General features: G+C 43.3%; 1 protein-coding gene across 1 annotated transcript; it reads right to left on the bottom strand.

The window, feature by feature from the left end:
* Positions 1–557: 557 nt before the first annotated feature.
* Positions 558–9,360, bottom strand: SPCS3 (signal peptidase complex subunit 3). Its single transcript, XM_040243238.1, has 5 exons — positions 9,013–9,360; positions 7,578–7,651; positions 5,475–5,551; positions 4,773–4,888; positions 558–3,824 (listed from the first exon to the last, which is right to left on the bottom strand). Exons 1-5 carry the CDS (start codon positions 9,153–9,155, stop codon positions 3,692–3,694), a joined length of 543 nt encoding a protein of 180 aa, XP_040099172.1. The 5' UTR covers positions 9,156–9,360; the 3' UTR covers positions 558–3,691.
* Between the last annotated feature and the right edge of the window lie 7,994 nt (positions 9,361–17,354).

Genomic DNA, 17,354 nt, shown 5'->3' with positions numbered 1-17,354 from the left:
GCTGGATGCACCACACCGTCAAACGCAGTCACCTGTCTAATCTGCCCCGTTCGTTTCTTCATGAGCTCAACCAGCATCTTGAGAGTATTTTAAAGTCAGGTCTGTGTGGTGACTTTCAACTGTTATCTGTCTTCTCGGTTACTGTCCCGTGGCTCTTACCAGAAGCCTGGCACTGGGGGAACCCCGGTCTTGGCAACAGGAGCGCAGTGCTTGCCTGGCCTGGGCCATGTCCAAGGTACGAAAGGAAGGAAGAGTCAGATCTAACGTCACCGGGAGCTCAAGAGTGACAACAGCAGCCTTTACAAAGGAGCACACTTACCTGCAAAATAGTCCCCACGGTCTGGCCACATTAGAGACACAATGACTTGGTTCATTATCAGTATTTATTGGGCACCTATTCTGTGCAAAGCACTGTGCTAGGTGCTGGGGAAGATACAAAGATAAATCCACAAGACTGCCCTCAAAGAGCTTACAGTCTAGGGTAGGAGCAGTCTCTGGAGATCTGCTAGGTGTGACGACCCTCCCCCACACCTGCCCCAGAAAAAGACAGAGAAAAGGAAAAAAGAAAAAAACTCAAGTTTACTAGACTTGGTTTCATCCATTTTTAGTTCAGCAGCTTCACATTAAAAAAAAGCATCTGAAAGTCTTTTAAATGCATACCTTTTACTCATAAACAAAATTCATTTTCATTAGAAAAACGTTGAATATTTATTGCAATTAAGAAAAGCCTCAAATGTTTCTTCAGTATCGACATGTTTTTCTTATGAATTTAAAGTAAACAGTTTCCCAAATTGCATCAAAACATGCAACAATTTTTTGAAACAGATTTTTTTAAACCACTGGCAGTCACATAAAAGGTACATAGGCTGTCTGCTAAAAGCAAGGGAGGCTTCTGAAATGGACAGATGTTGACTATCAAAATTCACAGCTTATGGTTTCCGCCCCCCATAAACTCATGTCAGTTCAAAGTATTATAAAATACAGCCCCATTAACCTGTACCCCAAAGATCCAAAGCTTTAAGGTTTAGATAGTTCTTATAGCCTTAAAGCCTCTCAGTGCTATCACTAGGCTGGCCAGACTCACCAAAGAGCTGTAAGATAATTACAAAAACAGAAACTCAAACTAACCCCTTTTCCTATTACACCATAAAGGGTTTCTGGTTTCTTGTTATCTTCCTTTAGGCACAAAGAAACCAAATGTAATCAAATGTTGGGCATGAAAACAAGATATATGTGCTGGTCCAGGTTAAACTGCAGGAGGAAAGGAGCATGGGAGCACATTAGAAGAGAGTCTTGCAATCATCTTTCCCAGGATGATCCCGGGACTCAGATGTTTCTAATCCAAAGTATGAAGCCTTCAGTCTTGTGGAAATGCAAGACTTTTGAAAAACACTGATGCTAAGTTAGACAATGTTATCAATTGAACACAGGTCCAACTTTTTCATGCAGTTACAGTGGACTTACAAAGCTGTGCAAACCCAAAAATGAGTTCCTGAGGAAGGTTTTGTATTCCCGTGTTGGATCATCCTTGTCCTGAGCAGTTTCTCTTTCAAATGAAAGCAAAAACTCGATTTATTATGCTAGTGGGCCTTTCTACTCCCCTTCCTCACCTAACTCCAAAAAGGGGGTAAGCCTGGACTCAACAGTAGCTGGAGTAAATTTCCACATTCATGTACAGCACACACAGACCCAGGTGTCCAGAGGCATCCGAGCGTCTCAGCTGGCCCTAGGTCTGCCCTGGGGTGCAGGCCCATTGAGAGCACCCTCCACAAGGAGCACACACCCTTTTAAGCTTTGATGCCGACAGATGTTAAGTTTGTGTCTAGAATTTGTACAAAAACTGTACAAAAATTTAAATCTTCTGGGTGTAAAATCTAACAGAAATAAAGTCAGATCGGTATGAATTATGTTAATTATCTTTCAGTCATCTTATTACATCTGCCCTCTCATTACTAAGGTGCTTTTCTGTTCAGTCGGCCGAAGAGATACAATTAATTTTACAGATGTGTATGGTATAAAAGAATCACTATTTAAGTTAACTCGTCCAACTCTGTCATTTTACAGATAAAGAAACGGAGACCCTGAGAAGTTTAACGAAAAAGCTGCAAGCCAAAGCCAGTCTCGTATTCGTGACACTGTACCTCTGGCCTCCACAGAGCACATGCCCTTACAAGCCAAGCTGTTCCAGGCAATGTAAGTAAATGGAGATGCGTTTCTCATGACAAACGTCAGCCACTAAACGATGCTTAGGAAACATTAGCCCTTTTTGGTTACTGCTGACACTGTTCCTGCAGTGTCTGGTCTAGCTTTTAGGGATGATTGATCTGCAATTGCTTCCTTTGAGGATGTTTATTTGTCCACTATAGAAAAAAACATGGTTAAATATGATCATATAATCAATCTCTAAATTATTTTTACATACGTTTGGATTCTTTTACTTTTAACGTGAGAAGAATTAATTTATGCAGAGAATGAGTGACATATTACCTCTATATAAATTGTTGGCAACTTGAAAACCAGTTACTTTCATTTAGAAAAGGAACTCTTTTAACTAATAGAAAGGGCATCCAGGGTAACAAAAGCTGTATTAAAAATTACAGAAGTGAATCTTGACTAGTCTGTCATCTGAGGTATAGAAGAAAGGACATGCTCAGAGAGAGAGATCTGAGTTCAAGGGTCAATGCCCTTCCTTGCTGGCTATGTAATAACCTGGAAGCAATTCAATAAACTTCTGGGTCATTTTCTTTATCTGCAAAGAGCTAACATTTGCACTACCTACCTCATTAGATTATTGAGAATCACATACAGTCAAATATATGTGAGTGCTTTTAAATAGAAAAGCACACCAACAATATTGATTATTATTACCCCAATAATTCTTAAAATGTGGACCTAGAAAAAAATTTAAATAATTACCACTCTGTGGCACTAGGCATGCTCAGGAGAACAAACTCAAGAGAGTAAACCATGCAAACATTTTCAACTTTCTATGGCAATGTTAAAAAAAAAAATCACACAAAGATGTAATACCAAGGAGCTTTTTTTAGAGAAAGCACTGAAAGACACAGACTTAAGTGACTTCAAATGATTTGAGAATGATTTACTGCATATGAAGAGGTATTTAGTCTTTAGTGGAGAAAGCTGCTAGTCACCTGTCAGAAAAACAAGCATTTGGGCATTCCTAAGACAAATGGAATAAAATTCCATCATGTTTGGCTGTTTTGTAAACCAGGCTTCTCACTAGTATTAATTTTTCCAGTATTGAAATATACCCTAAAAGAGATAAAAGAAAATATCTGCTTCTAAATCACATCCAATGTGAGCCTGCATGAATGCAAGGCTTAAATAGAGTTCTCCCAACTCCACAGGCACCTGAAAATACTGACTATCCTTAATGATCACTCATATTCCATCCAGAATAAAGGACATACAGCAAAGACTTCAAATACAAGTATTTCACAGAATCTTCTGATGCGGCTGTCTTACTCTTATAATACTCCACTCTGGTGGCCTTGGTTTGTTTTTATTTGGAAAATTAGGTAGTACATTAGTCTTTCCCTTCAAATATGCCTTCTGATGTTCATTCTTATACCAAAAAAAGTTAACGCAAAACAAATGAAGATGCAAGGAAGAGAGAAACGAGATACAATTCATTAGGTATAAAAATATGTTGTTTCAAATTCAGAATAATTTAATAACTCTTCGTTATTTCATATGTATCTGGAAATGGGACAGATACGTGTCCTGATCCTGTCACGAGAGGTAGAATTCCAGCATTTGGTACGACATTCCAGGACAGGGTTAAAGTGACATTCCTATTTCCCCTGTAACGAGACATCATAAACAGACGTCAGCAGAAATATTTGTAGTTCAACAAAAATGTTTTAATTCAAGCACTGTGGTATCAGATACTTTATGTTTTAACCAGCTCTAAGTGGAATTCGAATCTACAAACACATTTTCTCAAGTCTTTTGAAATCTCAGACAATGCTGGAAAACCCCACCATTCTCACTGTAAGCTTCCCGTAATGATCCACCTGAAGTTACTTAAGCATCACAGTTAAGCAAGCCATCAACCAAAACGTGTAAATGTGTAAAACACAGGAAACATAAACACATTTGAGCTAGAAACCAGGGTGAAATGATTTGAAACTTACTTCTATCATTATCCACATGGGCAAACCTGAATTGATAAAAATCTCTCAATGCTGGAAAATTTTTATCCACAAAAACAGGTTTGGTTAAAATAGCTCTTCCCTAAAATCCTTTCCAAAGCTGACCCACAGAGACTAGAGCCAAAGCGAACCCAAAAGATCAATCATTCTAATTCCTTCATTTTGTACAAAACGAAGCTGAGGTTCAGAGAGGTTAAGTGAACCAAAACCAGGAATCTCAGTATCAAATCCTGGACCAACAGGCTGCTTCCTCATTCAGGTTCCCTGGCAGTTCCTCTGACACCCGCAGAGGAGCCCTCTGGGGATAACGTTCCCACCCCAGGATCAGCAGCCCAGGATGCTGCACTCCTGAGGGCAGGAGCCCCAGGCCCTCCTAGTCTGACTATTCAGTTCCCAGAAGGTGAGAGAGCCGAGCACTTAGACTCTGGCTTGCACGGCACTGTTTCTGCTCAATCTTTCACTTCAGAGCTATGTAAATACTTTTCTTCTCTCTCAACTTTTCTTTTTAGCCTGTAACATTTTTCTTTAAAAACACATCACGTCTTTCTCTCCCCTTCTCGTAGCATCGCATGTAAAAAATGACAAAGAGTTGCTCACTTGAGACCATTTCCGTCGTCAAAGAAAAAATACTTTGTTTTCATATCTTTTAACAGCAGCTTCGGATTATCACCTCTCAGAACAATCTTGTCCCAAAGGACAACCTGGTTCAGAGCCTGCATTAAAATAAAAATTAATTAGGTAATTCAATAGAAATTAGCATCTCAGTCACTTCAGATGTACTGGTAAATAAAGTCTTATTTATATGAACGAATCTCACTTTGAGGGAACTGTTAAAATCTTAAAGCAGACAAAATGATACAAGTGGATAGACACAGGAGTCCAACTTCTCCTGGACAAAAGACATTTCCCTAAGGAAAATCACCTCTTTTGCTAAGACAACCCTATTATTTAGAGCCGTTAAAGCTCAATGCAAGGTTTCAGACTTATGTGCTCTTCAGAGCGAGACCCTAGGAGAAACAGAAATTTCACTATGGTAAAATCCTAGGGGTCAGACAATCCTTTCAAGTCACTGCTTTGACAGATCACAAACAAGTTTGGGAAATTAAGGACATGAAATGGAGAAAAAACACATCTGTAAAGACAGAAGCTACAAAAGACATAGTTTTCTTAGTAGAGTCACCATCTCCATGGGCTTACTAAATTACTCAGGTCAGATATTTCAAATACATAAAATTTATATTCTTTCCTAAAGAATGAGGCTTTAAATAGCTACAAAAATACTTCCACACAGGTACTTACATTATTTTTTGTTGAATATTCAGCTGATAAATAAAGAAACAACTGCTTAACATTCCAATCAAATATATTTTCTAGATGTAAATAAATTAAGGAGTATATAAATCACAAAGCAGCATACAACTCTAAAAAGACTTTAGTTATTCTTAAATTGATAATTTATAGCAATACTGGTGCATTAATAAAAACATATAAAAGATAATACAGTGTAAAATCCAGCTCATTCCAAAGTCAAAAAATATCAGTGAGATTAAGAGCATCCTTCCCTGCTCCTCTAAGCATTACTACCTGAGATACTTCAATTAATAAAAGAAATTAACCAAGAAATAAAAATTTAGTTTTCTGTAAAATCAACCCACTAAGTCTAAAAGTAAGAGGACTTAGTATCTTAAACATACATGACACCACTGGAGTTCTGAGTATAACCAATGATCACAAGGCAACTTCATGTTATGCAAAAAAGAACAGGCTCAAGTAACTAAATCAAGTAAACCGTACAAGTTGAACTGAACTGAACCAAGTACAGTAAACAGGACATGTTGTTTATGGACACATGCCAGTAGAGATCAGAATGTCTCAACCCATGATGTGCTTTATAAAGTGAGAGTATGAATACCAATTTGGTTTACAAGAGTGAAAACACTCACCAGGATTAATTACAACACTAGTGGCACTGAGACCTGGGTTGGGAAGATCTCCTGGAGGAGGGATGGCAGCCCACTTGCCTGGAGAACCCCATGGACAGAGAAGCCTGCTGGGCTACAGTCCATGGGGTCACAAAGAGGAGCGCACACTGAGCGACTAGGCACAGTGGCACTAAGAAACGAGCCGAGTTAACGGCTGGATTTCATTCAGCATCATACTTTAGGTAAGTCATTTCACTATATCCATTTACATGCTAAGAGGAACAGGTTCATGACATTCCTCTCTTGGACATGTGTCCACTAAGAATCACTATTTTAGAATTGAAGTCTTGGATATCTCTTTATATGGACAGGTACAATTTCAACTTTTAGCAGCCCATGTTAAGAGAATCTAAACTACAAATGATGAAGCTGGGAATATATAATACTTGAAATATCAGGAAGTTTCACTGTAATTGCCCAATACACAAAATTCGTACTTTTACACTAGATCCAAACTCCCTCACTAGCTTAGATTAAAAAAAAAAAAAAAAAAAGATATGAAGACTTAATAGCAGAAGTCTGCCACAGGACTTTTCTGATGGTGTATTCTATTCCCTTAAAAAAAAAAAGTGCCTAAAGAATTAATTACTAGTCTACTTCTAAACCCCATATTTTTTTTTTTTTTAATGAAATTAAAAGTAATTCCAGGGTAGTAAAGGGGCATGTCAGGTAAACTTCCCAGGTACACAGTCGGGGAAGACAGCTGCTTTACACAAGTTCAGACAGTTCAACCTCCATATTCAATTTTAATCCTGGGGTCCTAAAAAGGCAGGTGACTTCCTAGAAGTGACTGGGAAGAATATTGCCAAAATAGTAATCTAAGCCCCTAAAAGAAGATTAAACTGGCCAAAAAGGAGTCAAAAGGTGGAAATTCAAAATAAAGAGAAAATACTGAAATCACCTCCACTTTAAGTAATTGTTTTCATTAAGATTTCTCTTACTATGTAAGTACTTATAAAAGAACTATAAGGCAGAATGCTAGCATTTTTACTAATAATCATCTGATAATGACCTTCTGAACCACAGCACATGCAATTCTCTTTTTTTTTAACATATGCTTCCCTCTGCTATCACAACATACTGACATATTCTTTGGCATGGTACATGAAACACTGCATCTAGGTAGGCTGAGTGCTGGTAACAGTCTTCCTCCTTTAAGCTAAATGATCTAACTTTATTTTCTTTCTGAAATCCACACTCAAACTCTTGTAGCTTTAGATTTAACTCATGAATCTATAAACAAGTTTTCTCAAGGTGTGAATGAGGGGACATTAGCACGATTATACTGATGAAAACACAAGCACAGAAATTTCCAAGGTTTGACTGATAACAGTGGATAAACATTCATTGCGCCCCCAAGTCACTGAACAATATGTATATCATTATACAAGCAATGAAGTATATTTTTTCAAAAGGATATCAGCAGTTATATCAAATGTAATGAATCCCAAATCACTTCTTTCTCTAGGTCCAGTGAAGTCTTCTACATTTTTTCTAGAAGCAAAAGATAGTTAAGTTTCACCATCCTTCAAACTTAACAGCATACAAAATTCATAAAGTTCTTTACATAAGTGAAAGACGGTCTAGCTGTACCCTACAAACAAGTAAAAATCAGAGAAACTTGTGTTTCAACAAACATTCTAATTCACTCTTAAAGCAGGTCTTCAGCTATTTCCATTTAACTTAAAAGAATCCCTAACAAAACCCAGAGGGAGATAAAAAGTGCTCAAAGAATGTGAAATATTTTATGTCAAGTGACCTGGAAGAAGAAATTACAGACGACTATAAGGAAACCAAGACAAAATGAATAACTGCTATTTATTGAGCGCTTACTATGTGTCTGTCAGATCCACTATGTATTTTTGACAATCTCTCAATGCTCACAACATGCCTATGGGTTGGGTGTTACTTCCACTTCAGAAAAAAGCAAATGAAGACCAAGGAAGGTAAGAAGCTAGCTCCAGATACACAGGAGCTAACAGTTCAGGATTTACCATGAGCCACGCTTTTCTAAACTCTCCCAGAGCAGAACAGACTCGGGAGTTCCAGCCAGGGTCTATCTTCATGTAAAAAAAAAGCATTTACTAAAAAACATCAACATAGGCAGGAAAAAAAAATAGTGGGGGGATAGCTATCAGATGACCAGCTGGTCCGCGTTTCCGACTTAAGAAATAAAACGAAGGTTGAAGAAGAGAAAGCACTTGTTGAAAGATGGCACAGAGAAGGATAGGAGAACCAGGGAGGAGAAAAAAAAATGCTACGAATCGAAGAAGAAAGTCCCGGAGAATAAATCTTAGCTTAAAAAAAAAAATTTTTTTTTAATGGACATTAGCGGAAGGACCATGTCATTTTAAACTCTACTTGGGGGCATGTTTGCAGACTGTATTCAAGCGGCTTGGCCCTTCAAAAATGTTTAAATTCAAAGCACGCCGTCGCTCAGCGCCGGTGTGTGGCGTCCTCCCCAGGCACCCTCACCCCTCCGGCCCAGTCGACAGGCACTTTCGGCGGCGGTAGGAACAAGCAGACGCCGGGGAGGTGAAGGGTCGGGGGTCGAGCGGCGCGGAGCCCGCGCCGGTTGGGGGTGCGGGGAGGGCGCGCCGCGCTGTCGTGGGGCTCCCTCATTGGCCGCGCGCGGGCGCGGAAGTGAGGAACCGGAAGGAAGGGCGGACGCCGACCCGAGCAACGCTCCACAAGAAAACTGAAGAGCGAGCCCGCGAAGGCGCGGCGCAGGGGGGCGCCGGGGGCCGACCCGCCCGCCCGGGGGCGCCGGCTGCTCGGGAAGGGGCCCCGCAGCCCGGCCGGCCCCGCGACGCCCTGCCCGCCCATCCCCGCCCCCCGGCGTCGGCCGCACTCACAGCATGATCCGCGAGACGTGCAGCCGCACCGGGACGCTCCTGTCTTTGAAGGCGGTGGTGATGAAGCAGCCGAACGTGAGCGCCGCCATCACGCTCAGCGAAAAGGCGAACAGCGAGTTCGCCCGCGACAGCACCGTGTTCATCTCGGCTGACGCCCCGAGAACGCACCGCGGCACAGGCACAGCCGGGACCCAGTTCCGGCAGCGGACCGGCTCCCGACGATCCGCGCCGCCTGTGCCGCGCTTTCCGGGGACGCGCGCCACCGCGGCCCCGCCTCCTTTCCGGTCCCGGACGCGATCGAGCGCGCGCGGCCCCGCTGCCCGGACACACCCACCAGCCGGCGGGGCGCGCGCGGAGCCCGAGAGACTGAGCCGCGCGCCCCGCCTCCCCCCGTCCTTCCGCCAATCAGCGACGAGAAGGGGCGGAGCTTCGCCGAGGAAGGCCCGCCCACTTGGTGTTACGTCCCCTAGCCCGGCCCGGGTCTGCATGCCCAGAGTCCTTTCTCCGCATCTTCGTCTGCTTGTGTGTAACTGTGGCTTCCTTGGTCCTTAGGTTCCGTTATTTTGCATTTAAAACCAACGGCGGGGATAGATCGTTTGGTGCGTGTCCTGACGGGTCGCGTTTGAAAGCAGCACTTTATAAAGCCCCCAGTCTTCCCCTTTGTCAAGCCTGATCAAAGTTAGAACATCAGCTTTTGGGGAGGGGGTGGGGCACAAAATGTATTGGATAACTGAAAGGATGACCTCACTGGGCTCTCAGGATCAAAGAAGGTGATCCCTGTGGAATTGCTTTGCCACACAAAGGATAGTTTAAATTTTTATAAAGTATATAAATTTATAGTGTAAATTTAGCAAGCCATCAATACATAATGGCCCTGAGAGACCGTAGGGTTCAGACTGCCAATCCCTGAGCTTAAATAAACTGCCAACACCTTTGTTGCGTTAGCAGCTAGGGTGGGTTTTTGTTTTGTGTGTGTGTGTAATTTAAAAAATAGGATTCAATGAGCAGTAATCCACTGAAGTTAACTTCTTAAAAAGTTTTGAGTCCATAAACTAACAGTGCGAACACCCGAGATGCCTGCAGACCAGAAAATGATACTCTGACCCTATTGCTGTTTTACCTGATCTGTTGTTGAGCCCTTGTTTCTTTGTACTACTCAGTAATCACTCAATTTTCATACAGCCATACAGTTAAAATTCTTACTAAATGCCTAGCATGCCAGGTACAGCAGGCTCTAAGAGAACAGGACTAATAAGACAAAGCCCCTGCTAAATTGAAGTAGGGCCAAGTAATGAAAACCAAACAAGGTATAAACTAGAGAGAGATCTTTATCTAAGCCCTAAATTTTTATCTTCCAGGCAGCACAGTAATTAAATGAAGCAATGAATTGTTGAACATCTACTGTGTTGCACGATACAGAGATGTCTGTGTGTATAATATGGATATCAAAGAAGTACCCATTAATTCCTTCTTTATTGAGAAGTTTTTTAGTGTGTGTGTCTTTAGAAGACGTGCTTTAAAGAAGATGTGTTCATTACTGTTTTATTCCTGCCTAAGCCAAGAATGTTTGGTAACAGAAGAGAATCTGGTTTTTTTTTTTTTAAGTTGAACAATAGCAGAGAAATTCGCTGATACTATTGAGACAAATAGAGACTCCTACCAGAAACTATTAGATAACCAAAAATCTGCTTTGAAGAAGAAGGATACTAGAACAACCAATGCCAGTCAGCCTAATTCTGAAAATTCCTATGCAGAGAGATGAACTGTCAAAGTAAAGCAAACAGAAAACCCTAAGGCCAACATTCTGAGCTTGCCTCCTGAGAATGGTGCCCATGCATGTCCTCACTGCCTCTGATTCATCTTGGAGTAAATTATTTGAAGACCCATTTATAATTGGAATTATAAAAGAAGCATTTCATTAGACTATCAATCCAGTGTGTAGATCTGAGGCACTATAAATAAATCTCTCAAGCAGCAGCCCTCTCCAGTGAGCTCAAGTAATCAATTATAGCTCCACTGAGAGAGATGCTTTTTAATGTCTGACTTTGCCAAAAAGCAGCCTAACAGCTGATCCATTCCTAAAGACATTAGTGTCGGTTTTCAAACAGTCTTTATTCATAAGAAACGTTCTAAGTCGGGCATCCAGAATTCTTTGGTTCTTAATTTTTTTTGATTACTTCCGTGGTCTGCTGCTAAGTCACTTCAGTGATGTCCAACTCTTTGCAACGCTATGAACTGTAATCCACCAGGCTCCTCTGTCCATTGGATTCTCCAGGCAAGAATACTGGAGTGGGTTGCCATGCCCTTCTCCAGGCAATCTTCACGTAGCGTGGGGTCAAACTCATGTCTCTTACATCTCTTGCATTGGCCTTTATTTAGTAAAACATAAATTCAGAAACTGAGAACACTGAGGATAGAATCAATAGAGTTTAAACTCCAGTGAAGATTTTGGAATGTTAATTATGGTGGACATCTGTCATTCGTGTTTACCTAAATTTTTTCAGTGCTTTCTCCACATGATAATATCAGTAGTTCTGCCCGGTGTGCATTCTTCCTTCCCAGTGCAGAATCCGAACAATAACTACTTTTCCCAGCACTTGGCTGCCAGGTACAGACATCTGACTCAGATTTCACCAATCCGATAAACCCTAATGAACCTATGATTTGAATGACAATATAAGGAAACAGAGGGGACTGACATCCAAGTTTTCAGGCCTGGGTGTTTAAGTTTGAGGGTGAGTGAACCAGCCTGGAGAGTCACAGCAGAGGCAGTGTAGCTTAGTGGTCATTGGTGGTAGAAGCAGGACAGGTCTAAGGTCAGATAAGCCAGGCAGTCCCATGGATAGGACACATCCCAAGAAAGATCCCTTCTATCTCTGCTGGGTTTTCTTTGTTTTTAAAAATCTGCGCTGTTTAATTTCTGCTTTCTTTTACTCCAGTCATTACCCAAATGCTTACCTTGTTTAATACTATTTTCCAGTGGTTTGTTATGATTTCAGATCTACTTGTTTATGATAAAATGAAGCTGTTTTTTAGGGTGAAGTGGTTTTCAAGAACAAAGTTTTTTTTTAATAATTTTTATTGGAGTATAGTTGATTTACAATGTTGTGTTAGTTTCTGCCATATAGCAATCTACTTTATATACTCACTCATTTTTTAGATTCTTTTCCCAATGAAGTTAGTGTTTTGATGTAAAAGTGAAATTGTGTGTCAGGATGTCATCAGCCACGTCCGTGCTGAGCACTAAGTTGCCCAGCAGCTGAGGGGTCCCTGGGGGCTGATCACTAAGAACGTGTGGGAGGCAGCTGGGGCAAGGGGGCACTTAGGTTACAAACACCCGAGAGCGTTGCATCCAGGCAAAGGCTGGCCGTTGGTAATCTAGACAGCTCTCCAAAGATCTCTGGGCATTAGCTCCTGCTGTGAAGGCAACTGTTACCAGCAGTGGCCCCAAGAGGGACTGTCTTCTTGCCTGTCAACTCCACTGCAGTCATTCCAAGCTGCAGGTTCTACCAACAGGGGACTTTTCATTCTTGTGCTGGCAGCTGGCCATTAGCTCTAGTTGGTCAAGCCTTTTCCCTGAAAACCAGCTCATAGAAATGTCCAGGTCCCCTTGTCTGGAGTGATGGTATAATTAATCTACTATTGGCTTGAGTCTGTTATTTCTTTATTGGTTTATTAAGAGACATTATCCTGTATGCTGTTGGCTTATGAAATTTTTATAATCCCCACAGGGAACCTGTGTTAAATAAATTCTTGGCAAAGACACTCTTGGTCTCTGAGCAAGCATAATTTGCCACGAAACAAAACAAACCCCTGTTCAACAATGCCATTATGTGGCGTTAGACTTATCATTAAAATCTATTTTCTGGAATATTAATCCATGATTGACCTCTGAGCCTAAAACTGGTACATCACAATGAACCAAGTTTTCTTACATTTTTGTCATTCAGTTTACAGTGTTTATGCTTAGCTTAGTTACAAAGTGGCAGATGGCAACTCATTGCCAGTAATTTATTAGGAAATAAGAAAAACACCGTGTAATATATAGTGCTAGAATATGGAAATGCTGATCATCCGTGGCCATGTTTTAAAATTTACACCAATTACATATTTCTCTGGGTACAATTTTCTGAAATGAAGCCCATGTATTGTCTCACAAGCTGTTTAGCCCCGGAGTCTTTTCTCAGCACTTTCTTTTCCGCGGTTGTGTAAAGCTTCACAAATCAACGTGGAATTCTGGTGCTCTAAATTTTCTGCCCCTGCACATCCAGGATTGTGCTGTGCTATCTCAAAGATGTTATTCTTTGATGCCTTCTTTGTTTCACTACCCAATTAGTCACCAAGTTTCTGTCGACTCCATCCCTAAGTGTGTCTTGCGTTTTATCCACTTTTCTCAGTTTTCACTTCGTTAGCCTAGTTCCAGGCGTCACCTTAGCGGGCCCATGTAGCAGCGCCATCACCGGTCCTCTGATTCTGTCCCTGTCCTCTGTGATTCTGTATACACCAGTTAAAATCCTCCTCCCTTGCTTTTAGGAAAGCCTTTCAGTCACCTTCCATTTAATTTAGAATAAAGTCCCAGGGACTTGCAATGTGGCAGTTGGCTTCTTTGAGTCAGAGCCCTGCATGCAGGTGGGTGTGTGGAGAGCATCACGGGCAGTCCCCAAGGGGACCAACAGCGAGGGCCGTCACCGTCAGCAGCTGGGAGAAGACGTTCTAGATGAGAGTCTGTGGGTACTTGACAGTGTCCAGTATCCGTGGCTCAAAAGTAAGGTCATGTTCCCTCCTTCAGCACCCTCTCATGCCTGGCTTCAGGCACACTGGCCCTCTATCAGGTCTGGGGAAATCAAAATCCTTGACTGCCACCTGTTTTTCTATAAGGAAGGCTCATTCCAGCTCATCACACTAGCATCACTGAGGCTCCACTCTCTACAAGTGTTTGCCAGGTTATAGAGAAATAGGTTTGGGCTTCCCTGGTGGCTCAGACAATAAACAATCTGCCTGCAATGCAGGAGACCTGGGTTCAACCCCTGGGTCGGGAAGATCCCCTAGAGAAGAGAATGGCTACCCACTCCAGTATTCTTGCCTGGAGAATTCCATGGACAGAGGAGCCTGGCAGGCTATAGTCCATGCAGTCAGAAAGAGTCAGACACAACCGAGCTACTAACACAGTTACAGAGAAATAGACCTAAGAAGACAGGATAGCTTATTGCTTTGCTTGTACAAAACACTAGAAAGGTTCTGGAATTAAAATTTGGATGCCCCAGTCTGCAGCTAGGGAAATCCCATGGACAAAGGCTACAGTCTGGCAGGCTACAGTCCATGGGATTGCAAAGAGTCGGACACACCTGAGCACAGCTCAGCAATCTGCAGGTAGGTGCAAGCTGGGCTGAGGAACAATATCCTTGAGTTCATCTGACTTATCCATGGGATCAAATATAAAAATACTCATAGATTCAACAGATAAGCTTCAAAAGGACAGAAGACTGGAACCAAGGTGCTGATCAAACGCCCATGACCCAGACTGGGATTCTAGAGTTCCCAGGGAAACAAACAAAGCATCTGGATTCATAAATGCCTCCCAAGGTCCCTCTAGGAACAGGCATTAAAAAATCTCCAAAAGTAGCTTTCAGTTCAGCAGTCTGTTGAGGGTGATTTTCTAGCTGGAACAGGTGGGGAGAACTTGATGGAAACTGTCTCGGGGACACAAGTTTCTTAAAACCAAGCAGTTCCACTGGAAAAGACGGTGGCAGCAGCCTCTGGGGCACAAGAAGGGTCTGCTCAGAAGAAACCGAGGGGCCAGCAGCCAAGTGGAGCTCCTGCACAGAGCCCCGAGTGCCCACACGCGAGGCTCCAGGGGAAAGGCAAAGTGCGACCTGTGGCCGGAACAGTACCCCAAACAAGGTCCGATGACTGGAACCTTCTCCGTTGCAAGCTCAAAATCTCTGCAAAAAGATTTCAGTGTCATAAATATCACTGTGAGAGAGGAGAGTGTGTCTGGGTGGGCGTTTCCTCCCAAGACCTAGTAATTTACACAGTACTCGAATTCAGCTCTTGCTGAGAAATCGCTTCTAAGCGCCCAGTATGTAGAGGTTCTACAGTTCCCGTCCTTTCGTAGGCAATCTGGTCAAGATAAATCCAGATTTTTCTTTTTTCCCCCTCAGCTAGTACACTCAGATACCATTGAGTTTCTACCATGGTTTTGGTGATATTAATACCGGGTTTCAGGAATCTAGTTTTTCCTGGGATAACTGCCAGCAGCAAGGACTGGTTTTGTTTTCTGCATTTGTTGGGTAGAGAGCTAGGGCTGTGGACAATCCTTTCCGACCTAGTATCTGTTTGAACTGTTTGATAAGCGAGGAACTCTGGAGGCCTGGCCTTGAGCTGCTGGTAGCACTCCTGCTGCCCTGACTGTCATTCAGGTGAGAATCCTGGCTGGAGAAGGTGCAGGAACACCACCTCTACCCTGTTCCTGAGTGAGAACTCCTCTGAGCTGAATAAGAAATTGGTAGAATCATGTCTGGATCTGGATCTTAATTTAGCTTGAGTTTTTTTTGTTGTTTTTTTTTTTAACTTTGAACTGGTAACCCACATGAGCAAGTGATTTTAACTGTAGATTCCAACTCCTCTACACATTAACATGCTAAGGGACTTGGGCCCTTTTTAAAATTTGTGAAATTCAACAATAGTGAAAAATACACAAAACAAATACATAAAGTGGTAACCCAAGTTCAAGACACAGGATGTTGTCCCCTGCCACATACACATTCTTTGTCACACCTCCTGCACCTCAAAAATAACCGCTAACCTGGTAAACACAGCCTTGCTGTTCTTCATTTCATTTTACCACCTAAGTTGCTGCTGCTGCTAAGTCGCTTCAGTCCTGTCCGACTCTTCCCGCCCCCCTGGACGGCAGCCCACCAGGCTTCTCTGCCCATGGGATTTTCCAGGCAAGAGTACTGGAGTGGGTTGCCATCGCCTTATCCGTACCACCTAAGTATGTGTCCCTAAAAACAGTGGTTCAGACCTGCCTTTGTATGATGTTTGTGTTAAGTGGCATCAGTCATGTCTGACTCCTTGTGACCCCATGGACTGTCGCCCGCCAGGCTCCTCTGTCCGTGGGATTCTCCAGGCAAGAACACTGGAATGGGTTGCCATGCCTTCCTCTGAGGGGATTTAATAGCACATACATATAATTATTATATATTATCTTGCATATTGTGAGATTATTCTGCTTGTGGGCATGCTCAGTCGCTCAGTCATGTCTGACTCCACGGACTGCAGCCCGCCAGGCCCCTCTGTCCAAGGCAACAATACTGGAGAGGGTTGCCATGCCCTCCTCCAGGGTCTCTTCCCGACCCGGGGATGGACCCCCGTCTCCTATGTCTCCTGCATTGATGGGGGATTCTCCACCACTAGCACCACCTGGGAAGCCTTTGCGTGAACTTCATATAAAGGAAAGCGTCAGTCCTTTGGGGGAGGTAGGGAGTCGTTTCTCAGCACCGTGTCTGTGAGAGCCGGGGGTGTGCACAGCTGCTGTTTGTTTTTCTCACGAACAGAAAGCCGAGGCCTGGTTCACTGCCTCTTTGGCCACGCTGAAACCAGATCGTGTCCTTGCGCCGCGGCAGCTGTTCAGCCTCAGTGCCCGCGATGCAGACCTGAGAGTGAACGCGGTCTCCCGCCTTGGTCGGTGGAATCCCCTTCCGTTCTCACAGTTCAGCCAGCACGCCCCCCCTCCGTTCTCACAGTTCAGCCAGCACGCCCCTCGAGGAGCCTCGTTAGTTTTTATTGATTCTGGGGCTGTCGCCAGTGGCCTAGCTGTTCGGTCTCCACTTGGAAAACTGCAAGTTCACAAACTGAAGACCCTCCTCTTGGAGGCCACACACGATGATAGCAAACCGTGGTACCACCTGAACCAGCTGGGTCCCTTGTTGGATGCCCAGGGAATGGGCTCATCCCGGTGAGACCAAGGCAAGCTGCTGTCTGCGCCCGCCGGCTGGCATCATTGCTGCCTGCAGCCATCATGGCACGGAGCATGGTAACACATCCGCCACCACAGACTGGCAGAGGGAAGGAGCCTAGCTTTGGGGCCGAGGCCAGCACTGCAGCAGACGTGACCCCCTCATCTGTCCCCTGTGAGGGGGGCTGCATGGCCTTGGGCATGCCTCCACCCCCGCTCCTGGTGGAGGGACTACATCGGCTTCCGTCTCCATAAGCCTAGTAAAAAAAACGCGACACGCCTTAGATTTCTGGAAACTTCACTGTGCCCAATACTAATGGGCTTCTTTCTGTCATTTCGTTTGTGCTGGTTCTGATTCATATTGATACATCTTTTTGTGTTTCCT

This window comes from Oryx dammah, unplaced genomic scaffold (genome assembly GCF_014754425.2).
Source record: "Oryx dammah isolate SB20612 unplaced genomic scaffold, SCBI_Odam_1.1 HiC_scaffold_7, whole genome shotgun sequence".
Lineage (NCBI taxonomy): Eukaryota > Metazoa > Chordata > Mammalia > Artiodactyla > Bovidae > Oryx > Oryx dammah.
This window is presented reverse-complemented; position numbering and strand designations above follow the sequence as displayed.

Bases quoted from the DNA above. Each gene is read 5' to 3' on its own strand.
- SPCS3 (XM_040243238.1), bottom strand. From the start codon at position 9,155: ATGAACACGGTGCTGTCGCGGGCGAACTCGCTGTTCGCCTTTTCGCTG. The intron at 7,652-9,012 runs GTGAGTGCGGCC...TTTTGCTTCTAG, and splicing joins CACGTCTCGCGGATCATGCT to AAAAAATGTAGAAGACTTCA. The intron at 4,889-5,474 runs GTAAGTACCTGT...ATTTTAATGCAG, and splicing joins AATATTCAACAAAAAATAAT to GCTCTGAACCAGGTTGTCCT.